The sequence below is a fragment of the Ochotona princeps genome, chromosome 17 (genome assembly GCF_030435755.1).
Source record: "Ochotona princeps isolate mOchPri1 chromosome 17, mOchPri1.hap1, whole genome shotgun sequence".
Lineage (NCBI taxonomy): Eukaryota > Metazoa > Chordata > Mammalia > Lagomorpha > Ochotonidae > Ochotona > Ochotona princeps.
In genome coordinates, this window is record NC_080848.1 from 5,044,267 (window position 1) to 5,069,311 (window position 25,045).

At 59.6% G+C, this 25,045-nt stretch overlaps 1 protein-coding gene across 2 annotated transcripts in view; it reads left to right on the top strand.

Moving 5' to 3' along the window:
- Nucleotides 1–25,045, top strand: part of SDK2 (sidekick cell adhesion molecule 2) — a 212,975-nt gene that overhangs the window by 183,262 nt on the left and 4,668 nt on the right. Inside the window, exons 28-44 of one of the 2 annotated variants that reach the window (XM_058676262.1) lie at nucleotides 409–507; nucleotides 1,186–1,380; nucleotides 2,162–2,363; nucleotides 3,104–3,207; nucleotides 3,637–3,707; nucleotides 5,187–5,322; nucleotides 6,381–6,437; nucleotides 7,184–7,285; nucleotides 7,387–7,502; nucleotides 9,490–9,676; nucleotides 11,454–11,591; nucleotides 12,626–12,787; nucleotides 14,400–14,525; nucleotides 18,097–18,261; nucleotides 18,907–19,047; nucleotides 19,339–19,477; nucleotides 20,830–20,956. In XM_058676262.1, the coding sequence (XP_058532245.1) occupies nucleotides 409–507; nucleotides 1,186–1,380; nucleotides 2,162–2,363; nucleotides 3,104–3,207; nucleotides 3,637–3,707; nucleotides 5,187–5,322; nucleotides 6,381–6,437; nucleotides 7,184–7,285; nucleotides 7,387–7,502; nucleotides 9,490–9,676; nucleotides 11,454–11,591; nucleotides 12,626–12,787; nucleotides 14,400–14,525; nucleotides 18,097–18,261; nucleotides 18,907–19,047; nucleotides 19,339–19,477; nucleotides 20,830–20,956 (2,267 nt within the window). The remainder of the gene's footprint in view (nucleotides 1–408; nucleotides 508–1,185; nucleotides 1,381–2,161; nucleotides 2,364–3,103; nucleotides 3,208–3,636; nucleotides 3,708–5,186; nucleotides 5,323–6,380; nucleotides 6,438–7,183; nucleotides 7,286–7,386; nucleotides 7,503–9,489; nucleotides 9,677–11,453; nucleotides 11,592–12,625; nucleotides 12,788–14,399; nucleotides 14,526–18,096; nucleotides 18,262–18,906; nucleotides 19,048–19,338; nucleotides 19,478–20,829; nucleotides 20,957–25,045) is intronic. The other variant, XM_058676263.1, reaches the window with a different exon arrangement.

Genomic DNA, 25,045 nt, shown 5'->3' on the forward strand with positions numbered 1-25,045 from the left:
CCTTGGAAAGGTGGCTCCAGAAAGGAGCCTCCAGGATGTCAGGGGAACTCCTCCGGGTGTCCTTTCTGTTGCCTGGCAGCTCCTCATCCCCTAGGCAGAGGAAGCCGGGAGCTTCCCCAGAACAGACCCAGAGCCCACAGACACCGCACCAAGGAGAGCTCTGCTAGTGACACTTGCTTTGAGGTTGACAACTCATTCCGCTTTCTGTTAATGCCAGAAGACACCGTTTGAAAATAGGAACCTCATGGATCGCATTTTCTCATCCCTGGTACCCAGCCTGGTGCTGGGTCCTGCACGCTCACTCCCTGAGCTGCCTGGCTCCATCCTCCTCCTCACCCACTGGGCTGCCCTGGCTCATGGCCACGTGGCAACCTCACCACCGGCTCCTTCTCCTCTGTCCCCCTCCAGTCCCAGGACCCCCCATGGGCATCCTGTTCCCCGAGGTGAGGACCACATCGGTGAGGTTGATCTGGCAGCCCCCAGCAGCGCCCAACGGCATCATTCTTGGTAAGCCTGCACCTGCTCCCGTGGCCTGGCTGCAGGAGGGTGTGAACGAGGCAAATGCAGTGTCAGCAAGAGGCACAGTAGGCCCAGGGAGGGTTTGGGTCCCCCAAGGACCCATGATTGGCTTTGTACTTACCAAACAGCCACGTGGTAGCTGTCCGCTGCTGTTCTCAGTGTGGCCAAGTGAGGGCGCATGAGCCGGCTCAGCACAGCTGTGCTCACTGCTGGACATCAGAACAGGGAAGCTGCCTGTCACATCCAGGGTCCACAGCAGCTGCATGAACTTGAGCAAGTCTGTGTCCCGCATGGCCTCAGCCCCCTGACCTTGAAAATGGGGGCTTGGACAATTTGCTAGTTCCAGGCCACCCATGTGCCTGCATCCACCACCTACCCCAAACAACCATGCAGCCCAAGACACAGCGAAGCTGGGAAGGACAAGACCTTACGACCAGGGAAACCTGGACCTCTCCCTGCCTCAGTTTCCCCACATGGGGCTAGTAGTGGGATCCCTTGGGCCTCAGTGCCTTATGGCAGCTGAGGTCTGGGGAGTGACCAAGAGGGTTGGAGCAGCTAAGATGGCCCAGGTACCATGTGGGCCGAGGGATGAGTGACCCCCTCTCGGAATGCTGGGGGCAACCTGCCCTGCCCTCCAGCACACCTGTCTGCTTCCCCTCCCCACAGCTTACCAAATCACACACCGGCTCAACACCACCACGGCCAACACTGCCACGGTGGAAGTGCTAGCACCCAGTGCCCGCCAGTACACAGCCACCGGCCTCAAGCCTGAGTCTGTGTACCTGTTCCGCATCACGGCCCAGACCCGCAAGGGCTGGGGGGAAGCCGCCGAGGCTCTGGTGGTGACCACGGAAAAGAGAGGTGACTGCCTGCCACAGGGAGGGGGCGAGGGGCAGGGCAGGGGCACCCCAAGGCAACCAGGCATGACAGGTGTGGGAGAACAGTAGCCACAAGGCACATTGCCTGGGTGGCATCCACTCTTGAAGTCACAGCAGCAAGGGGTCAAGTGGACCGGCAGAGCCGAGCTGACCCTCCTAAGGACCCTCATCCACTCTGGTTTTCCCCACCCCACCAGCCCTTGACCAATCCTCTGGCCCCAGAGCAACCCGCTGTCTGACTCTATCCAACAGACAGGTGTGCAAGTGATTTCTGAGAACCTGCACCCAGCACAGAGCGACCAGCAGGGAGACGGGGTGGTGCCGCTGACACCAGAGGTCAAGGCCATAACGGGGACTTCACCCCAACAGGCCCAGAGTGGCTGAGTTTGGGAAACCTGCAGGAGAGCAGATGGAAAATGATGAGAGACAAAACGCGGGGGTGGAGTTGGGTGAAGTAGAGACTGCCCACAGAGGAAAGCAGAGGTGCCAGCCACTCCATCAAGGCTGGGCCACACCTGTGCAGCAGCACTGGCGCCCTGGTGTCTGCACCCCTCGGTGAAGTGCCAGGTTGAGCCTCCAAGCAGCATGGGATCAGGGCAGACAGGAGGCACCAGGCCTGGGCCCACAGCACGTCTTGCTTCTTGAGCAAGTGCAGCGCCCAGCCCAGCCCAGCCCCGCCCCGCCCCCCAGCACCGCTCCCCAAATCCTTCCTCGCCCTGGAAGGGAGGGGCCTGACTCCCCTTCTCCTGCCGCCACCCCTCTAGACCGGCCGCAACCTCCTAGCAAGCCCGTGGTGCAGCAGGAGGACGTCCGGGCGCGCAGCGTGCTGCTGTCATGGGAGCCGGGCAGCGACGGGCTGTCTCCTGTGCGCTACTACACCGTCCAGACGCGGGAGCTGCCCAGCGGCCCGTGGGCACTGCACTCGGCCTCCGTGAGCCACAACGCCTCCACCTTCCTCGTGGACAGGTGAGGCAGGTCTGCACCAGCCCCTCACCCGGCCCCTCGCAGCTTGGGCAGCTCCATCGAGGGGTCCCAGGTGGGTGCCGGGGGAGGGGGACAGAGAACAGCCCACCCCAGAGCGGTCTTCCAGAGCTGGCGCTGCGCAAGAGGCGCCTGTTCACTGGTCCCTTCCAGCTCTGTCACTCCTACCTTCTCTCCCTCTGGAACTCTGTCAGGGCCGCCTCTGTTTACCTGTTTCTGGGACCCCGACGGCCCCCTGAGAGCAGCACGCGTTCTGCTGTCCCTCAAGAGTCCAGCCAGCAGGTGGCACCGTCCTTGCCGTCTTGTACAGGACAGCGGGGCTGGCTAAGAATCTTGTGGCCCTGTCCATTGTGGTTGTGACCTTGTTCTCTGTCCCCACCCCTGCCTCCAGCAAATCAAAAAGGAGGAGGCAGGGATGGCAAGGACCAGCAGCTAGGGGCGTGCTGGGAGAGGGGCAGGCTGGAGCTTTGAATGCCTGCTCGGCCCTCTGAGATGGACCATCTGTAAGCACCTCCCGGGGATAGAGTCCCAGATGGCCCCCTTCATTGCAGAGTTTCTGTCTGAGCCTCCATCTTCCTGTCTGTGTGTTGGGTTGGCACCTTGTCTCTCTCCCGACACAAGGAGGGACCTGGACTGTGAGGCCCTGTGGTGGAGGCACGGGGAGAGGTCCTCGGGGGACACTCGGTTCTTAACCCTCCTCCCACTGCCGTCCTCTCCACACCCAGGCTCAAGCCCTTCACTTCCTACAAGTTCCGAGTGAAGGCCACCAACGACATTGGGGACAGCGAGTTCAGCGAGGAGTCTGAGTCTCTGACCACCCTGCAGGCCGGTCAGTCCCTCACACCCTGGAGCTCTTTCCTGGGCCCCTGGGCGTTCTCTTCAGAGGGAGCACCCAGCCTGCAGGCACCTCTGGCTCCCCGGGCAGCATCCTGGGAGTAGGGAGGGGAGGCTGGGTCAGAAGAAGGATCTAGCACAGGGCCCAGGCACCAGAGTCCCCTCCATGCTGAGACCACACAAGTGAACGGGGCTGTGGCGGGGCCACGGCAGTTGAGCAGGCCTGCAGCTCTGGGGACAGCTGTGGGGACTCTAGTCCTTGGGTTTGGCTTGGGTCAGGTCGGAGCCCTGGGGCCTGCAGAAGGGGGACAGTCTGTGTGGAGGGGGGCTTAGGCGGCACCTGCCCTGCCTTCCAGAGTCTGCAGGCTCCGTGCCCGTGGGCTCCCCGGCATCCTGGAGCCCACCTGCCTGCCTCTCTCCGCAGCTCCCGACGAAGCCCCCACCATCCTCTCGGTGATGCCGCACACCACCACCTCTGTGCTAATCCGCTGGCAGGTATGATCCGACTCCCACAGGCCCCCCAATAAGCTTCACGCTGGGGGCAAGGCCGCCTGCCTCCCCCAGGTCTGCCTCTGCCCCCAGAAGCACCTGGGACAGAGCAGGGGCTCCAGGCATGTGCTTGTCACAGAACATTCTAGGCACACACATGCTCACCCCTCATCCCACTGACCAGGGGCCACTTGCTGCAGAGGAGGCCCGAGCCCCAGGAGTGGCCACACAGCTTGTGAGCGCCACGGTCTAGTTTATCTTTTGTTTTTTTAAGACCTACTTATTATTGGAAAGGCAGATTTGCAGAGAGAAGGAGAGACAGAGAAAGGTCTTCCATGTGCTGGTTTACTCCCCAAGTAGCCACAACAGCCGGAGCTGAGCAGATCCAAAGCCAGGAGCCAGGAGCCTCTTTCGGGTCTCCCACAAGGAGACAGGGTCCCAATACTCTGGGCCGTCCTCTACTGCTTTTCCAGGCCACAGGCAGGGAGCTGGAACAGCCAGGATGTGAACTGGCACCCACGTGGGATGCTGATATTGATGGTGGAGAATTAGAATGTTGAGCCACAGCACCGGCCGCAGGGCGAGTTTATTAACTTCTGATCTGCTGTGTGGGGCCTCCAGGGTTTTTGGGACTCCCATAAAGTCAGTGTACTCTTCACCAGGAGCCATACCACTTCCTGGCACAGAGAAAACAGCCGCTCGCCACTGCACCTCCAGCTGTTCTGCTGTGGCCCTGGGACCCTCACAGGGGACCCTCAGAGGCCAGGCTGTCCCTTGTCTTGACTTTCAACACCCTTCTGTGCTCACCAAAGTCTAGCCTGGGCTTCAGCAGGCCACCCTATCCATGTCTGAATTTTTGGGGGTCCAGGGGTAAGCACGTGCCTTTAGTCACTTAGTTTCCCGCCCTCCCCCCCAGGCTATGAAAATGCCCCAGGCGCTGTGGGCAGATCAGGGCCAGGCTGGCAAGGAGGTGCCACTGGCAGCGGTCAGAGCTCATCCAGGGCTACGCTGGTCCTGCAGAGCTGTAAAAGAGCCAGTCAGCTCTCCCGCTCAGCCGGGGATGTGAGCAGAAGCCAAGGGCAAAGTGATGAGGGCGCTGGGAACAGCAGCCCCCCCAACAGATGCACTTGCCATTGTAGGGCCTGTGGAGAGATCCCGGGCAAGGAGGCAGGTGTGGGGAGGACACCTCCTGGGACTACTGAGCGTCCTGATGGGGCTTCAGGCCTCCACAGGGCTCTGTGACCTCGCACAGGGTCCTTAACCTCTCTGAGCCCCCGGTACAGGGCGATGGCCTTGGGGGCTTCTGCCCTTCCCGGCCTCACGCCCACTGCACGGATGAAACACTCGCTGCACGTACTTTGCAAATGCCTCCGTTATGGTGGTTCCTGTTCTTGCCGTGAAACACAGCTCTGTGCTGGAGGCATGCAGGGATGGAGAGGGGCTGAGGCCAGGACCCCTCGCCAGTCCCTGCCGCTTCTCCCACAGCCACCAGCTGAGGACAAGATCAACGGCATCCTCCTGGGCTTCCGGATCCGGTATAGGGAGCTGCTCTACGAAGGTCTCAGGGGCTTCACACTTCGAGGCATCAACAACCCGGCAGCCAAGTGGGCGGAGCTCACCTGTGAGTGACATCTGGGGGAGAGGATGGGCTTAGGGCGGGGACAGACACTCTCCCCTCCCTACTCTGAAATCTCTTGCCCCCCCTCCTGCCGGCTTGCTGGAATCCTCTAACCTGAACCCCTGCTCCTGTATGTACCTCTCTCCATTGGGTGCTGCTGCCAGAGCGCCGCCCTTGTTCCCCAAGTCACTGAGGGACCCAAGGACCCCTGCCTGCCCTCTTGGACCCTGAAATATATGGACAGACCCCCATGGCATTAGGCAGCGGGAGAGAAAGGAGATGTAGTGCAGTCTAGACCAGAGTCAAGACAGGCCTCTGTGGCCTTGGCATTGGCCTCAGTGCTACCAAGGCTAAGGGTGAGGAGGCCCTGGGGTTAGGCTGCACAGCGGAGTCAGTGACTCAGGGTCAGGAGGGCCACTTGGGCAAGGGTGACAGGTGACATGGCTGCAGGGCAGTCAGGGGGAATGAGAGGAGGGGGCATAGTCCTGGTTTGTGGAGGAGAGAGGGTAGCAGGCAGGATGGAGGGAGGGTCCGGAAGGTTGGGTGCCCAGGGACGAGAGGGAGTCAGTCGTTCCTGTACCCTTGACGCCTCCTCCCTGGCCACCCCTGGCCTCCTGGGCCTGGTTTCCCGGCAGGCAGCCAGGAGAGCAGGGATGCGAAATGGGCTTGTAGGACCAGCTGTGGGAGTGGTCCACAGGCCGCGTCGTTACAACACCTGCTCATGCTGGTGGCTTCCTGCCGCCTGTGAGTCGTGCAGCCAGCTGTACTATCTCCTTGTGGTTTCTAACTTCTTGGAGGATGTTCACGACCCTGGTGTTTCATGGTGGCTTTTTCCAGGAGTGCCACTCAAAACAAGTGGCCTCCAGAGCTGGCCCCAATGATGCCAGGCTCCCCAGGGCCTCCAGACACCCATAACCTGCCCTTCTCTGCTCCTGCCCAGGCCTCCCTCTGCCTGCCCCTCCCCCTTGCTTGGGGGGTCTTTGTTGGGGGGCCAGGGAGGGTGTCACACTAACCTCCTCTGTCTGCTGTCTCCCGGCCCCTCCGCCTCCCTGCCCCCTTAGCCCTGTACTCCACGCGGAACCTGAGCCGACCTGGCCTCACCCAGTACGAGTTGGACAGTAAGTCTCCTTGCATGGCGGCCCAGGTCCCCGCCACTGTAGGGATGGAGAGAGGGCACCGGGACACCTAAGCCCCGCCCCTCTTGCCCTGCTGTCCTCACCCCAGGGTGCCCAGAGAACGCAGCCACCCTTAACCCATGGGACTTTGCCCAGTGGCATGAAGAAGCAGGTGGTGACCAGCGTCCTGAGTGTGGGAGTGCAGCCTTGTGCTAGGGTCGGTCACTGGGGATGGTGACAGCAGAGGGGCGGTGCCACAGGGCAGGTGGGCGGGCCACAGCCCGGCTCTGGCTCCCCATTTTGGCAGCCTGGCTGTCCCAGGGCATCTGGTGCCAGTTCTTATGAGACATAGCTCTCCTGGCTCCCAGATGTGGCCCTGTGCGCAGATAGAAGCTGTACTGGCTGGATCTCATTTGGCCTCCTGCACATGCCTTCTGAATAAGCTGGGGTGGGACTCCCCACCCCCTAGTTGGGGCTCCCTCCTGCCAGGGGAAGCAGCAGGAAGAGGCCCCCAGAGAGGCGAGCAGAGATGGAAGGGACCTCGCCACCTTCCCGTCCAGGGCATGCAGCTGCCCACTCCAACGTCTTGCCAAGCGTCCTTATGCGTGTGCCCAAGCTTAGCAAATACGTCTGCCCTCCCAGGTGGCTCTGCCCAGCATGGACAGTGATCTGTGTGTGTACCCCCCCACTGTCACTCACACCTGAGCAGGCTGAGACAGTAACCTGTGTGTGCCCGCTGTCACCCACAGACCTGAACAAACACCAGCGCTATGAGATCCGGATGAGTGTGTACAACGCGGTGGGCGAGGGACCCCTCAGTCCTCCCCAGGAGGTCTTTGTCGGGGAAGCCGGTGAGTCCTGCAGGAAAGAGGCTTGTTCAGGTCACCCTCCCGCCCCCTCTCCTACCTCTCTCCTGGGTCCCTCAGTCACCTGTCACCCTTCTACCCTCCAGTCCCCACGGCAGCACCCCGCAGCGTGGCTGTCCACAGTGCCACGGCCACACAGTTAGATGTGACGTGGGAGCCACCACCACTGGAAAACCAGAATGGAGACATCCAGGGGTATAAGGTATGAGGGGTTCAGTAGGGGCGCTCGGCAGCTGTGGAACCCGTGGGTGATGGGCGGGAGAGGTAGCCACTCGGGCTTCGCTGCTGGAACACAAGGCACAGAAGGACTGTACCTGTAGCCACACTGCCCCCCCTCCTCACCCCTGCCTCTCCAAGGTGGGCTGTTGGATACAGAGACCTGGCCATGTCTGAGCAATGCACCCCCACCAGCCCCTCCCCTACTCCATGACCCAGAGAGGCAGCTGGGGGATGACATCACGTACATATGAAGGCTAAACTAGTGAGACTCGAAGAGAGCAGAAAGGGTGGTTGCTGGGGCCTGGGGGGCTGGGGGAGATGGGGACTAAAGGGGGCTGCGGTTTGTTCACACCAGATAAGCGTGTCTGAAGCTTGCCGGCCAGTGTGGTGACCAAGCGGGCGCTGTGCCTGGACTCTTGCTGAGGAGGGAATGGACCTTGAATGTTCTCATCCCACACGCCCACAAAATGAGGGGGTAGATGTGCCCAGGGCCTTGATGGTGGCTGTCATTTCGTGGTGCCCGTGTATGTCAGAAACACCAAGGGGTGTGTCTTAAATGGACAAGATCAGTCAGTTAAACCTCATAGGGGCCAGCGCTGTGGTGCAGCAGGTTAAGCCACCAAATGAGATGCTGGAAACCCATGTGGACACAGGTTCAAGTCCTAGCCACTCCACTAATGATGCAGCCCCCTGCTGATGCTCCTGGGACAGCAGTGGGGGGTGGCCCAAGTGCTTGGGACCCTGCACCCGCATGGGAGTCCTGGAAGAAGGGCAGCGGGTGGACCGCAGTGGATGCCACGTAGTGATTGTAATGCTATGCAGGACATCCATTCTCCCAGCAAATGCTCAGTTCTTCAGCACCAACAGTGTGCCAGGCGGGTGTCCACGCTGCAGGGCCCTGGCAGCTTGGGGTCTGGGCTCAGCCCCTCCGTACACTTGGCACAGAACCCCGAACTGTTGATCACCATCTCACAAAGGCCTCCTGGACTCGGGGCAGTCAGGATGCACCTGCTAACAGCATCTTGCTCATGTACCTTCTGCCTGGGTCCCAGGCCCTTACCACGCCCCTGCCTGGTAGAGGATCCCTCTCATGAGCATAGCAGAGAAGCCTTGTCACTTAACCCATCCTCGCGTTGTCCCCTTGTCTGTGGTCGGTTCTCAACAGACTCTGTGCTCACCACCTCCAGTTCCGTCCTCCTCTTCTCAAACCCGACCCAAGAAGCCGCCTCTGCCCAGGTCATCAGTTCCCCTTTGCCTGCCCACCATCCGGTGCCAGGCCCCATCCCGCTGACCTGAGACAGTGTTTGACACATGGGTCTCCCTCCTCCCTCCACCCCATCACGCTGAAGATCCCAGGATTCCACCCTCGACACCCTCTTCAGCTTCAATGAATACACTCACCAGATACCACTGCACACCCTCAACCACCAGATTTTGGGTTGGCCTTGACCTTGCTCCTGTGCACCAAAGCCAAGGGAGGAAACGAGTGAGTTACCCCCAGCTCTCACCTACGCACAGGAGCCGTCTGTCATTAACAGGGTTAGTGAGAGAAAGCAAGGTGGATTACACCTGCCAGGCCACTTCATCACTTCTCACCCAGGTTATCTTCCAAGAAACTGAAAAGCAAGTAATGTGCAGAAACCTCCACGGCCAGCAGATGGCGCCAAATGACCTCCCATTCCCCTACCGGGTCTGGGACCAACAGGTTTCATTTCTTGTGTTAAGAGCCCAATGGGACAGGACCTGTGGGTTCCCCCAGGAGCTCTGGGGTGAGGGCTGATGGCCCCCATACTGTGCTGACCCACGGGCATCGCCCCATGGCCTTTGCTGGGGGAAGGAAGTTTCTGGAAGGGCTTGTAAACCTCACAGCAGCGATGACTCCGAGACCCAGCCTGCACAGAGGCAGGAGGGAAGAGGGAATGGACAGGGTGTCTCCTTGCCACTCACCCCCATGCCCTCTGCCCCCACAGATTTACTTCTGGGAGGCCGAGCGGCGGAACCTCACAGAGCGGGTGAAGACACTCTTCCTAGCCGAGAACAGCATCAAGCTCAAGAATCTGACCGGCTACACAACCTACATGGTCAGCGTGGCAGCCTTCAATGCTGCGGGGGACGGGCCGCTGAGCGCCCCTGCCCGGGGACAGACCCAGCAAGCAGGTGCGGTAGGGGTGCTGAGGAGGGCGGGGTGCTGAGGAGGGCGGGGTGCTGAAGAGGGCTGGGTCCCCGTCCCCTCACCCCTCCACACACCAGAGACCCCAGGAGAGGGACAGTGCAGCTGGCAGGACGGCCAAGTGCGTGAAAGCACCCAAGCAGGCCAGCCACACCAGCCCCCTGCCCGCCCGCCAGCCCACCTCTCCTCCCTGACTATTCAGGACCCTCCTGAGGGTCCTCTGAGAGCCCACCCAGCTTCACGCTGGGGACAGAGCACTGAAGAACATCCCACTGTACGGAATGTGCAGACGGTGAGGGCGTGGGGGTCGGTCGGAGAAGGGGGAGAGAGTGGGGCGGAGGGGGCGGAGGGTGGCTCCGGGTAGATTTACCCACAAAGACCCCATCAAGACCACGATTTCAGAGCTGAGGTTTAAGTGAGGAGGAGAGGCTGGCTGTGGAAAGTTCTAAAATGACATGCAGGTAGGGGAGTGTTCTGGGCAGCCGGGACCAAGAGGTGCCCAAGGCCTGGATGCCAGAGGAGCTTAGAGAGGCCAGTTGAGGCCAGGGGGGCTTGCAAGGAAGTGGGACAGGAAATCGGGCCACCGAGGGCCTGGGGTTAAACGGAATGTGAGTGACCGAGTAGCAGGATCTGGTGGCAGAAGACGGAGCAGGAGGGGAGAGGGATGGACAGAGGAGGGGCTCCGAGCAAGCCCTGCTTCCTGGGCCACACACCCACCAGGCTCCTGCTGGGGCTAACGGAAACCCACCCACCCACCCACCAGGTCCTGCTGGGGCTGGCGGGAGCCCACCAGGGTTCTGCTGGGGCTGGCGGGAACCCACCCACCCACCCACCAGGGTTCTGCTGGGGCTGGCGGGAGCCCACCCACCCACCAGGGTCCTGCTGGGGCTGGCGGGAGCCCACCCACCCACCAGGGTCCTGCTGGGGCTGGCGGGAGCCCGCTCCAGCAACGTCTGCGCCTGGACGTGAGCCCCTGGGGGTCTGAAAGTTTCTGTCACTGTGGCAACAGGACAGTGTGTTCTGTCCCACGTCCCTAGAAACCGCCCCCTGCCCCCCACTTCCCTGGGCCTTCAAAGTCAGCTAACACTGCCCCCAGGCTGGAGCCGGAAGCGGGTCTAGATCGCCTTTGTCCCCGCAAAGAGGCAAAACTGGGCAGGAATAGGCCAGCCTCTCTGCCAGAGGCCGCTGCCTCCCCTTACTCTCAGTGGGACCCCTAGGAGGGGTGCTGCCCCATGTCCCACGTGTCAGGGCCCTCTCTCCCCACACCATCCAGCAGGTTCTGGCTGCCTGTGACTGTGGCTCCCATGTGGGCCATGTTCCCTGCAACTCCTTGTGTGCCCACCTGACATTCCGCGGTCCAGACACCTCCTGCCTTCCCCCTGCCCACACAGGGGAGCCAAAAGATGGACTCCAGCGTAGCCAGGAAATGGCCTTGACCTACTGTGACCCTGGGGGTATTAGAGCTTGTCCCACCAGCCAGGGCCACTGAGCAGTAGGAAGTCTGAATCCTGCAGCTCATGGAGAAATGCCACATCCTTGCCTCCTGGCTCTACAGACTGTGGCATGATGAGTGTGCTGACCCCAAGGGAGTGGGAGAATGGCCCCCCATGACTGCAGTGACCCCCTCCCACTGGCCTCTTCTTGTAGGAAAATCTGCTCTCTTGTTCATTCTGGGCCTAGGCCCGGACACTCCTGCTGGCTCCTTGGAGCAGAACCCAAGCCTTTCTTTGAGAGACAAACAAAAATCCCTCACTGTTTCTGCAGCCCCGAGTGCTCCCAGCTCAGTCAAGTTCAGCGAGCTGACCACCACATCCGTGAACGTGTCCTGGGAGGCCCCGCAGTTCCCCAATGGCATCCTGGAGGGCTACAGGCTGGTATATGAGCCGTGCACCCCCGTGGACGGTGAGTTGGCATAATTCACTGTGCTACAAAGCTCTCAAGCAGGATGCTCTGCAAGTGGGCTTCCCTTCCTTGAGCCCTCTTCCTCACCCCTTCCTCCAGGCCATCACCACGTCCAGGCTCCCAGCCTGGGACATCAGGCCTTCCCCATCTTTCTACCCCAAAGGGCTGCCCAGCCATAGCTGCTGGTTATGAACTGCTGTAGGCACTGGGGTGCAGCCAGTCCCCAAGGGGTGCCCTGAGAGTAAGAGATGACCCGACCTTGGGGACAGGACCTCCTCTCCTCAGCCTGCCCCCAAGAGCAGGGGCAGAGTCCCAGGGAGGTGGTCCTGGCCACCGTTCTGGGCCAGCCAAGGAAGCAATGACCCTCAGTTCCCCATGCTGAGAGGGAGCGGACAGGTCCAGGGCCTCGGCCCAAGGTCACAGGGACACTGGGCAAGGCAGAGTTCTGGACACCTCCCTGCCTTGAGAGACGAGACAGAAAGGAGCAGGTGCCCAGAGTCCCTGTTGCCCAGGCACCCTGCCTCTGCAGCAGCTGTCACCCGTGCCCTTGCTCCTGCCACCTGCCAGCAGGTGAAGGAAGAGCCGTGCTTGAAGCCCCCTGGGATCCAGAACCCTCGGCACCCCTGACCCCACCCTCAAAGCCTGATTGTACCTCTCCTGGTGGCGCGTGCACCCTGCAGACAGGGGACTCAAATCCCGGTCCCAGGGCAGGTTGTGGTAGGATGGGTTGGGATCCTGAGGCGCAGTGCAAGCTCCACCTCCTGGAAGCCCTCCAGGTAATCCCCTCTCGCTGGGTGTTGGGGTTCTCCCCACTTTGCCTGCGTAAGCCTGGTCATGCAGGGCAAAGGGGCAGCTGGAGGGGAGACAGTGCCCAGGGTACAGCTCATCTTAGCCTATAACCAGCAGTCCCTGCGAACAGCTTCTGGGACCCCATTCTGCACTCGGTGTGGACAGCTCAGCTATGTGGGCTCCTGCAGGGAGGCCCCTCCCCCAGGACCCCTCCCTTACGGACCCCCTCGCTGTGTTTGCCCCAGGGGTCAGCAAGATCGTGACAGTGGACGTGAAGGGAAGCGGCCCTCTGTGGCTGAAGGTGAAGGACCTGGCAGAGGGCATGACCTACAGGTTCCGCATCAGGGCCAAGACCTTCACCTACGGGCCGGAAGTCGAGGCCAACGTCACCACGGGCCCAGGAGAAGGTAGGGGGCGCTGTGAGTCGGGAGCATGGCCTAGGCATCCAGAGCAGCCGTGGACCCTGAGGGCACAGTGTGGGTGGGAATGTGCCCAGCTCACCCCTCCCTCTGCCTCCCCAGTCCTGGTTCTCCCTGTGGCTCAGGGCACGCCCCCTCAGCTCTGGTTCAAATGCCTCTCCTTGCCTCCACCTGCTGCCAGACTGGCCACACCTCACTTTCCCTTTCTGGTCACTTTCTGTTGCCAGCCTCTGGTTGGGCACAGAAGCCACAGAAACAATGCCTGGGAAGCTTGCCTTGGGCCTGCCTTGCACCTGCCCCTGCGCCATTCACCTGAGCTGACTTCCCTGTGAGACAAAAGCAGGAAGAGAGGGCTGGCCCTTGGCAGCGCTTAGGGGCACAGGAGAGGGTTGCCAGGGGACAAGCTGTTCTCACTCCAGACTGGCAGTGCCCCAGGCTGGGCTGGAAGCGATGAGGGAGGAAGGAGAGAGGGGGGCAGGAAGCATGGAAGAGGAAGTAGCGGGCATTCAAGTGTAGCCAGGCGGGGTCTACAGCAGCTGGACACCATGGAGGCTTCCGGTCCAGGAGGGGATGGCAGCTACCCCCTCCCCCAGCTCTGAGTCTTGTCCAGGGTACAATGGGCCTCCCCTCCCCCTCCAGGCTTCCCTGTCTACCCAACCTCTCCTTTGCCCCAAGCCTGTGGGCAGGATTCTTGAGAGAAGAAAGGAAAGAGGTTGAGGCCCTCCCAAGGCCATGAGCCCAGAGGGGCTTCAGAGGGGGTGCTGGACCCGGCTGTCTTCCCAGAAGGCACCTTGGCTGCCTGCTCCCTGGCGACTGGCTCCAGAAGCACTTGCTGTGCTGGGCCGTGGGAATGTCTGCTGTGTTCTGGGAAGCAGGAACAGTGGGAGATGGCATGCAGGTGCAGCTCTGGGGGCAGCAAGGGTCCAGGGTGGGGGAGGGAGTGCCAGGCTGGCACTGGCCAGGTACCACCATAAACTAGAAGGGACCAGGTCCCTGTGTAAATTGGAACCTGGCTAATGCTTCACTACTTCCTCTGCTGCCCCCTTGTGGTGCCCAGCTCCTCTGCTGGCCCGCTGCCCAGGCTACTACCTGCCCGTGCTTCCATACCCACTGACCTGGCTGGCCCGAAGCCCAGTCCTGCCTCCCTGTGCTCCCGTGAGGCTCTCGGGGCCTGAGCCCTGCTCTCATCTTTGCAGTTGAGACAGGAGAGAGATTGGGGGGACCCTTCAGAAGCCCCTATAATATGTCCCGCATCTGTGGGCCCATCTGCTATCCTCACAGCCACCTCACTGCCCTGTGGTGCATCCTTCAAGCCCTGCCATCCCAGTGTGCCTCCCAGATGGGGACACTGAGGTACTAGAAGTCCCCATGCATGGAGCACCAGGTCTAATGGCTCCAGGTCCCCTGGCTCACCCAGACTTCATCCTGGAGCCATCACCCTGGGACTTGGAGACTGTTGATTGACCCGGAGAAAGCAACAGCCAGATCCAGGCATACTCCATTGAGACTCACTTCTGGGCGTGTCAGGAACAGGCTGACTGACGGCATGGACTTCCTGGATCCCTACCCATGCCTTGCCCACCGTGTCCCATGTGTGCAGGGGCCCCAGGACCTCCAGGAGTGCCCATCATCGTGCGGTACAGCTCTGCCATTGCCATCCACTGGTCCAGCGGAGACCCCGGCAAGGGGCCCATCACCCGCTACGTCATAGAGGCCCGGCCCTCAGGTGCGTGTGCCCCACCCTGGCAAAGCAGCAACTCCCCCTGGTCACTCCCCACCCCAAGCCCCCACTGCTTCCCAAGTCCTCACGTGGGAGTGGGGAAGGATGGAGCATGGTGCCTCAGCAAGCCTGTGACACTGCAGATGGAACAGGAGGTGGCCCCAGTAGGCAGTGAGAAACAGGGCCGGGATGCTGTCTGGGTCAAGGCACCCCCACAAGGCTCCCGGAGGGGCCAGGTGAGGGCCAGCTGGAGTGGAGGATACTCCAGAAGCCAGAGGGAATGCCCGGGGTGGTACACTCCAGTGGAGCACCACATCCGCTGTGGGGGCACAGCTCAAGATGCCCGAAGCAGCCAGCACTCTCAGCCACCTCTTTAGGCCTCAAGCTGCCTTCATGCTGTCCGCACAGTTCCCATAACTGTACCCACCTTCCCTGTCACAGCTGGGATCTAATCACTAGAGATCCAAGGTCATTAGGAGTCGGGTGACCGATAAGTCACTCGGAGGCCACTCTCCACTCCTGCTCCCACACCCCAGCCCATCTTCCTGACACCTGTTCTCCAGCTCTGCTTACTCCGCCAGCAAGGAGCTGGAGGCGTGGTCCGTGTATTCCACAGCTCTGTGGTTAGGCAATTGAGATGTAGTTGGGGGATAAATGAAGACTTTGTCTCTAATCCCAGTAACAAATCATAATGGTAATGGGAAGCAGTGAGTGGCTCATGGTTCTGATGGAGAAAATGCCAACGCCCCCCTTGTGTGTCAGCTTGATTCTCTGGGGGGGCTGGACTGCTTGTCGCCATGGCAGTTCATGGCTGTAGTCACTCCTGGTGGCCATTGCTGGCACCTTGCTCTAACCCCTACCATTGCAAATCCCTCATCCACCTAGTGCCTTGCGGCCGGAGGTTTGTGGGCAGGGCTGGCATGCGCCTTCTCCAGATGGTCACTGCCCAGCCTCCCAGGCCCGGCTGCCCAGTTGGCCAGGAGACCACCGTATGCTTCTCCCAGCCAGGCCCGTGCTCCGAGCTGGCCGAGCAGGTGGCAGGCTGTGGAATGTTGGCCTCAGACCATAGCACTCTTGATTTTTTTTCCCAGTTCTCCCCCACCCTGCCCACACCACCACGTGAGACCAACAAGTGTGTGCCAACAAGCTTGGGAACCATGGCTTGGTCTACACAGGCGGGATCAAGACAGCATAGAAGGAAGGACCAAGCCAGGAAGGGCCAGGAGTTAGCGACAAGGACAGGGGAAGGAAGGCAGTGAGGAGAGGTCGGTGGGCCTGTGGGCCATCCCCTCTGGGCCCCCACTGCTTCCTTTGTGCCCCTCCCATCCCCATGGCTGCACAGCCTCATGTCTGGGTGAGGAGCTCTTGTCCAGCTCTGTGTCCTGCGTTGTTTGTGCTTGGTGCTGCGTGAAGCAAACTCAACATGCCCTCTGGGGCGCAGCCAGGGATCTGCCTGGGATTTGCAGGTCCATGAAAACTGTCCCACACATCAGCTAACCCCAGGGCCCCAGCAGGGCATTCCAGCAGCTTCTGGCCTAGCCCTGCTGTTGCCCCAGCTTCACCCTTTGTGTGGGGTGGAATGAGTGTGGGTGGTGTGTGGGAGCAGGGAGGTGTTTGTTAAACAGCAGGCAGGAAGTCCCAGCTTCTGGAAAGTAGCAGCAGGGTCTTCAATGGGCTGAGCCCATCTGGGAAATTCCAGTTCAGCTCCCAGTTGTACACAGCACTGGACCAGGCACTCAGGGAGAGTTCAGAGAGCCAGCCAGCCTTACTTGGAAACGCCGGCTCTGCCCCTTGGAGCAGTGCGAGCCTGGGAAGACATTAGGTGCTCTCAGGACCTTGGCTTTCTCATCTGTAAGAGGGGACAGTAATTCCTCCTTTTTTTCTTAAACAACTGTTTTTGCAAGGTCAGTATAATACATTTTAAAAGATATTTATTAAACCATTCATGTTCCTGCCCTTTGGAGCTAAACATCCCTCTGAACGATTTTCTTTTTGGGCCTGGAGTCATTTCGTTCTGGAAAGATCCTTGACTTGAAACACCTGCTTTCACTGTATATTTAATAAATAGGTGTATTGTACATACAAAAACAGATATTTATTTATTTGAAAGGCAGAGTTACAGACAGAGCAGGCAGTCTTCCATCCACTGCTTTATTTCCCAAGTGACTGCAACAGCCAGAGCTGGGTCTGTCTGAAGCCAGGAGCTCTTCCAGGTCTTCTGTGTGGGTGCAGGGGCCCAATCACTTGGGCTATCCCCCATTGCTTCCTCGGGCTATTAGCAGAGAGCTTGATTGGAAGTAGAGCAGCCAGGACTCAAACCAGGGCTCGTATGGGGGAAGGGGTGGGAAGGTATATCCTGCAGGGTGGTAGGGACTTTCTGTTCCCTGGTAGTAGCAGCCCATGGAAAGGACCTCCATGGTGATGAGGGGGCAGTCCCCATGGGACTCTGTCTCCTGGAACCCATCAAGAAGACACTGGACCCAGGCCCAGGGTGGCTGACCCTAAACTCCACGAGCACCAACAGAAAGTCCCACCCCCTCTCAGGGTCCAGGGCTGGGCTCTTCAGGATCCTCCTGGAGCACCTGGTGAGGGTCCCTCAGCCTCCCTGTCACCATGGCAACACTACTGTACCCTGATGACGATGCTACATCTTCTCTTGCACAGGCAACACCCCACCCCCAGACAAGGTCCAGAGATCTAGGGATGGACAAGGAGGGGAGGGGGCTGAAGGGAAGCTCTGAGTTCCACAGATGGGGTCTGGGGAAGTGGGGGTGAAGGCGAGAACACACAAGAGGGGCCCCCACACTCCTCTGAGAGGAAGGAGCTGACAATGGCCCCACCAAATCCAGGGAGTTTGACCAATTTGAAATTCTTACTTTACAAAAGAGATGGGAGAAGACCCGTTGTTTTGAGCTGATGCTACTGCTCGGTATGTTTTGAGTACAAAAAAAGAGTAAGACAGAGGCCTGGGTGAGGCGACAAGAGGGCCTGCCCCTGTGATAGAACCTCAGGCAGCCACTTAGCCTCCCATTCGTTCTCAGTGACACCAGGAGGCAGCGGAACGCACCAAGCTGGCCACGCCTAGCTCAAGCGTTGAGTCAGCTGCCCTGGGCGGTGGACAGGTGACACATCCCGACATGTCCAAAAGTGACTGAAATTCCAGAGTCTTTGGGACTGTGGAGTATGTCCGCAGGCGTGGTGAGAGGTCTCGGCGAGGGGACACAGCACTGGGTCATCAGCTGTTACTCGCACAGTGTAGGAATTGGTTTCTCGGCGTGGCGTTTGCTGTTGGTGGCTTCATGGGTTTGGCAGTGTGGTCCTTTCAGACGTTTAGGCTAGACAGGCTCAGCCTTGACTGGGCTGGCGATTATAGCATCTTCTGCACGGTGAATATTTTTAAATACAACACAGGTATTCATTTTTAAAAAGCTTCAAGTGGACCATACAGAGGTGTTGACTTTGGAACTGAGGCTTAGTGAGCGTTTAGGTGTCCCGCCGGGCAGACCTGAGCAGCCCTGCCCTCGGGGAACTGCAAGCTTGGGGTGGGACTCGAGACCCCACTTCTATGACCTGACAGATGAAGGCCTGTGGGACATCCTCATCAAAGACATCCCCAAGGAGGTGAGCTCCTACACGTTCAGCATGGACATCCTGAAGCCGGGGGTGAGCTACGACTTCCGGGTCATCGCGGTCAACGACTACGGCTTTGGCACCCCCAGCAGCCCCTCCCAGTCCGTGCCAGGTATACCAGCCTCTGGGGAGGGGGTAGAGGAGTGGCCCTGGAGCAGTTGAGACATTGGAGCACCAATGCAGTGTCTCCCGATGCTCAGAAGCAATGAGTGTTGAGGTTGGGACCAGAGCCAGTTGGGGACCTCAGATCTTTGGGGTATCCCTTCCGGGACTCCTGATACCTCAGAGGCTTCAATTCTCTAACCCCTGGACCCCAAATCCCATGACTAACTACTCTGCCTGCTGGAACCCCACCACCAAGGCACAGGTGCAACTCTAAAACAGCTGCTCCATTGAACAGGTCCCTTCCCTACCCCCTACCCACCCCGTGCCCAGATTCATGGGCCCAAACAGCACCGATGTGGAAGAGCCAACCATGTGGCTTAGCTGTGCTGGGTGTAGAAAGCCCAGCAGTGGGGGGCTTGAAAGAGGGGAGGCCTTCTAATGACACAGCTTTCCTCCCAGCTGCCCCTGCATCCTATCACCAAGGTTCAATCCAAGCAGACCCTGGGGAGAAGGCTTTCTCAGGCCACTGGAGGCCAGAAAAGCACCTTTATTCTGGCCCCACCTGCCTAGGATGCCTCTAGGCAAGGGGGACCTAGGGGTGAGGCAGGGAGGGGCTGAGCTCCTGGCTCTGACACCTGCCTGTGTGCCTCAGCCCAGAAAGCTAACCCCTTCTACGAGGAGTGGTGGTTCCTGGTGGTCATCGCCCTCGTGGGCCTTATCTTCATCCTGCTTCTCGTCTTCGTGCTCATCATCCGTGGCCAGAGCAAGAAGTACTCCAAGAAGACGGACTCAGGTGAGTGAACTGGCCCCTAGTCCTACTGCCTGCCTCCCTGCTGGCCAGGGAATGTTTCTTGCAATGTACCTGTTCTGACAAGTGGGCCGGCCTAGGGTACCTACACACAGGCATGTGGGCCGGCCTAGGAGACCTACAGAGTCTCCACCTCTTAACCTGGTCTCAACTCTAATAAGAGAGATGGAGAGAGTCCAGCAGGGTTGGGGGCAGGAAGGAAGGAATTGGGAGGCCAGCAGGAGTGGCCATGTGGTCTAAAGGTATGATTGAGTCCTCCCTTCGCCCTGCTGCCAGGGAACAGTGCCAAGTCTGGAGCCCTGGGCCATGGGGAGATGATGAGCTTGGATGAAAGCAGTTTCCCTGCTCTGGAACTCAACAACCGACGCCTGTCTGTCAAGAACTCCTTCTGCCGGAAGAACGGCCTGTACACCAGGTAGCAGAGGGCCCTGTGCACGGCGGCCAGAAGTGGGGGGTCCTGGGGTGCTCCTAGCAATGCCACCTGGCCTTCAGCTGTCCTGGAGAAGACAGGGCAGGGCCAGGTGGCACAGCCCAGGGGTTGCTTGGGTTGGGTCGCGCCAGATCCGACCACCATGAGGAGAAATTCACTGAGAGGTGGGTCCTGGGTGTCCCTGCAAGGACAGAATATGGCTACTTTGCAGTCCAGGACCAAGGACAGATGGCCAAGTGCTCGCCGGTGGCTGCTGTGTCTTCCCTACATCCTGTGTGTACAGGAAGTGCCCAGCCACCGCGGTCCTTGTTTATACTCAACAGGGACAAGCTCAGCCATGGTCATTCTCAAAGGCAGCCTGCCAGGGAAGGCTGGAGCTGGTGGGTGCTTGCCTCTGTGTTTGCTCCTGGCTTCTCTCCTAGCCTAGCCCCCACTTTCCCACCCCTGCTAAGGGCCCCTTCCCTGTGGCCACTAGGCTGCCCACCTCCAAGGACCCGGGGCAGTTGTCGGGACCTCCCAGCCCTGGCTGATCAGAGGTGGCAGTGGGATGCAGCCGAAGTAAGTAAAGGCCCAGGGGGACAGCAGCCAGAGGGGCTCCCGTCTCCAGCCTGAGCCCGATTAACATTCCCAGCTAGCAGAGCCTCCGCTGGTAACTCACAAAGCTGCCCTCTGTCTGGTCAGGGAGGGAGGAAGCTACGTGTGTGTTCATGGGAGGGGTGAGGAGTGAGGGGCAGGCGCTTGCTCTCATCCCCCGCCAAATCCAGCCTGGAAAGAAAGAGCCGTTTGAGACAGCAGTGGCAGAGCCAGCTGGGCCCAGCATGGTCACAACAGCCCCGCCAGGCTGGCTCCAGGGCCCATGCCTCATGGAACAAGAGGGCAGTATGACCTCACCTACCCTGTTCCACATGCTTGTGTGCGCGTGCGTGTACACACACACGCATATGCACACGGCTCCTGTGTGTCTCCCCATGTACCAGGAGGTTTCCACAAGTTCATGGAAAATGTATGTTGAGGAAAACTATGTGTGGATTGTGCAAACACCCTATGCCAAAAGAAATTTCTCGTGTGGGTCCATAGCCCCGGGCCCAGGCACTGCCGCAGGGCCCCCTCCGTGGCCCTCCAGCCCCTGTTCCTGCCTCTGCTCCCCTTCCTCCTCCTCCAAGCCCCTCTGTGCAGGGCCCAGGCCTTCCAGAGCAGAAGCAGGAAGGAGGAGGAAGACAGGCTGGAGAGATGCTGTGAGCGGTGCTTCTCCCTGTCTCGCTGTGGCCTCCCCAGTCAGGGTCCCCCCGACCCCGGCCCCCTGACCTGCTTCGACCTGTTTCCTCCACTGCCCACAGGTCCCCTCCCAGGCCCAGCCCTGGCAGCCTCCACTACTCCGATGAAGACGTCACCAAGTACAATGACCTCATCCCGGCTGAGAGCAGCAGCCTGACCGAGAAGCCCTCGGAAATCTCCGACTCTCAGGTGAGGTGTGAGCAGGAGAGGAGAGCAGGGCGGGGAGCTGGCCTGGCCCTGAGGAAGGCAGAGGAGACCATGGCTCCCGAGCTGATCATGGGCCTACTGGGGTAGGGGGGGCGGCTGCATCACACAGCGTTCCTCCCTGCCTTACCTTCCTGGGGCCCTGAAGATTCAGGGGGTATGCCCAAACCCCCAGCATCACAGGGCCCTGGGGCCACCTGCCTTGTTCAGCTCAGAGTGTATACTGGATGACTGAGGCCCCGGGAGCCTGCAGGAGCCACCCTTATATGCTCAGCCGCCCAGCAGCTGCACCTGCAGGGGGAGGCACCCAAAAACTGGGGGACCCCCAAGAATCAGAGGCCAAGGCCTGAACAACCTTGTGCAGAGGGCTACATGGGATCAGAACACGCTGCAGAGATGGAGGGCTGAGCTCCTCGGACCCCCAAGGATGGGACCCCACAAGCAAGTCCTGGGCCCATCCGGCGTTGCTACCTGGGAGCCGGGGTGTCCTGGGTATGTGTGGTCTCAGGCACCTCGGTGTCTCTGTAGCACCAGCAGGCTTGGCGCTGGGGCTGTGGAAGCAGCTCTCGGAGGTCAGGTCCACGGAGGCTGAGCCGAGGGCCAGGCGTGCTGCAACCCATCTGCAAACGTCAGCTTTCCTAGTGCGAGCCGGGCTAAGGCCTCAGGAAGACAGAGCGTGAGAGAGTGGCCGTGGGTGGCTCAGGCAGGACACTGTCCCCGGTCACAAATGGGAGGGCCTGAGAACTTTCTAGTGAGACAGTGTTACCACGCCCTCGGCCCTGGCCGGACCGTTGTCGCTGAAGAAGGGGACCATGAAAGGGAACTGTGTCCATGCCCTGGGAGAGGAAGGGAAGAGGTGCCAGCAGGGAGTGGGGCTGCTGAGGTGGGCAGCAGGTGTCAGGAAGCCAGAGAGCTGGTTATGGGCCCTGTGGACTGAGGGACTTGGCTGGCTAAGGTTTGGCTCAGCTGCAGAGTCACTGCTGGGCATGACAGAGCCAGACAGCCTTGCCCCAACTCTCTGTGGCCCTAAATTGGCATGTGCAGAGCCCCTCACCTGGCTTATCCAGGGGCTTGGTGTGGGACACAGCTGCCTCGGCTTCTTAGGATTCACTACTGGCCCCTTGTTCCGGGCATGTGGCCCTCAGCACCACCGTGACGTGGGGTCCATGGTGCAGGCCCATGGCCATTGGGGACCTTTCCAGAAGCATGCCTCTTCCTCCCCAAGATGGCCAGTAACAGCGTGCAGGTACCACTCAGCATAGACAGCAGAGGTCCGGGTTCCCCACCAGGCTGTGGCATAGGCTCCTTGGGCCTCCTTCTCATCTGGATCCTCCAGGGAACCCCATGTTACCGCTCCCCTGTGAATCTGGATCCTTGCAGGGGCAGGGGGTGGGGAGCACCCAGAGTTGTCCTATGGCCATGAGGCCGTGCCAGAGCCTCCTAGCCTTGAAAAGGAACCCCACTGGGCAAGATCCTCCTATTTCTGAAGTTACTCCCCAGGGCAAGGAACCTGGCTGAGCCATAGGGTCTGGTGTAATGGGAGGGAGTCCATCCCTCAGAGACTGTTTCCATACCAACTTGGAACCTGCACTCCTGGCAGCACCTGCTCCTTGCTGGGGTCACTGACCATCCCAGCAGGACAAGCTCTGCCCAGAAGGGTGGGGGTTGGTTCAAAGAGCAGAGAAAGACACTCGGAGGACAGTGATACTGGCAGTGAAGTTGTTCCTGAAGACCTCCCCAGCCCACCCCAAACAGCTATGTGTGAGTCCCTGGGGTGATCACCACCATCTTCACAGGGCTGCTTGGACTGGGAGACACCATTGGCACAGCAGTGGGTGGCTGTGAGTTGGGGCAAGAGGCTTGGGTTTGTATCTCAGCTCTGCCCCAGGCCCTAAGGGCCTTGCCAGTCCTTTCTCCACACCAGCCCGTCTGTGCCAAGGGCTATCTGAGCAGTGCATTAAGTGGGGTGCCATGCAGAGGAGCCTCTAGGGTAAGTTGGGGCTGTTGGTCCCGGGAGGCTATTTGGGACAGCATCAGCTTATAGGTATGGCATTGGCCACCCCATCCTCCAACCCCAGGGCACTGTCATTTGGAAGCCACTGTCCAAAGGGTATATCGCTTGCATATATCTGTTGACAGATAGCCCAACCCTGAGTCCTCAAGTGTCACCAAGAGGATCCCGGGTAGCTTGCGCCACCATCCAGCAACTTTGGGGCTCTGCCCAGCCCTGTAAGGGGTACCTGGGGACATCGCTGCAGCTGGACATGTTTGCCCTGGGCTTCTGGCAATAGATGTGAATTTGTGCCTTAACAGCTCACAGGGCCTGGACGTCTTCCTAAGGTGCAGGGGGGGAGGGACAGATGCTGGTTCCTCCAAACTTCTTTGTTTTTTGAAAGATATATTTATTTTTACTTGAAAGTTGGAGGTACAGAGAGAGAGAAAGAATCTCCTAACCACTGGTTTACTCCCCAAATGACTGCAGGTGGCTGGAGTTGGGTCAGTCCATAGCTAGGAGCCAAGAGCTTTTTTCCATGTCACCCATGTGGATGCAGGGGCCCAAAGATTCAAGCCATCCTCTGCTGTTTTCCTAAGCCATTAGCAGGGAATTGGAGCAGCCAGGACTTGAACCAGTGCCTGTATGGGATGCTGGTGTTGTAGGTAGAGGATTAACATGTCAGGCCACCACACTGGCCCTCCACAGGGCTTATTTTTCCCCCTTTTAAAGATTTATTTATTTTTATTGGAAAGGCAGATTTACAGAGAAGGAGATACAGAGGAAGATTTTCTATCCGCTGGTTCACTCCACAAGTGGCCACAACGGCCAGAGCTGATCTGAAGCCAGGATCCAGGAGCCTCTTCTGGGTCTCCCACATGGGTGCAGGGTCCCAAGGCTTTCTGCTGTCCTTAACTGCTTTCCCAGGCCACAAATAGGGAGCTGGATGGGAAGTGAGGCAGAAAGGACATGAACCAGCGCTCTCTTGGGATCCCAGTGCTTGCAAGGCTAAGATTTAGCTACTGGGCTACGCACCGGGCCCAACAATGCTCATTTCTTAAGTGTACTGAGTTCCCAGAGGTGACAGAGAAGGGATTCTGTTCCCCAGGAGTTCCCCAGGGCTGGAAGAGACAAGCCTGGCTGTCCCTCCGATGCCCCTGTGACACACGTGGTCAAGCCTGCAACAAAGCATATGTGGGGGCGACCAAGCATCTGCACGAAGTGTCCCTGGAAGCCAGCAGCTCCCCAAAGCCAGGGCCCTGCCCCTGCAGGGGCGCCCTCCCACCCCACACTCCAGATTTCCCAAGAGTGAGGGTTGCCTATGTCGCCTGCTTTATGTTGCAAGTCAGACCACCCAAAGCTCACTCCGTCTGCAGCTGTTTTCCTGTGTGGTGGCTGTAAACACAGCCCATCTAACTTCAAAACAAACACGCACGGCACACCGTAGGAGACAGGCCATAGCAGGGCTGCTGGAGGGACAGTGGGGAAGGGGGCTGCCGACAGAGGCGAGGAAGAGACGGGAGAGGCAGCGAGTCCGCGGCCTAAGGGATGGACCTTGCAGACATGCAGTGTGGCTGCCTGTAGATTCCACTTGCAAAATAAGAGTGCGAGTTTGGAAGGGGAATAAATGTACGCAGCATGTAGATCTTCTCCATACTCAGCCCTTGGCAGCGTCGTATGTGGGGCCCCTCGCAGCTCATTGGAATTCAGCCTGCAGCAGAAGATGAGAGGGGACAAAGCGTATGGCGCCCACTGACGTATCCATCACCAGTCAACAACAAGCCAGGGCGGACCCCCAGGAGTGTTTGTGAGTGGCAGTGTTTGAGGCACTGGGGCTGTCATGACCCTTCTCAGACTGATGACAAGGAAGAGTGAATGACAGAGCCACCTGCAACACCCTCCCCCCGTCACGCACATCCTGCAACCTTCTAGGTGCCATGCATGGGCAGGCCTTGTAGGGCACTTGGGAGTGTGAGCATTAGGTCTGTCCCCCAACTCTAGGGCTCATTTGTTCATTCCTTGGAGTGTTGGTTCAGCAGGTTCCACCGCCATTCGTTGTGCGCCAGCTAAGCAGTGGTAAC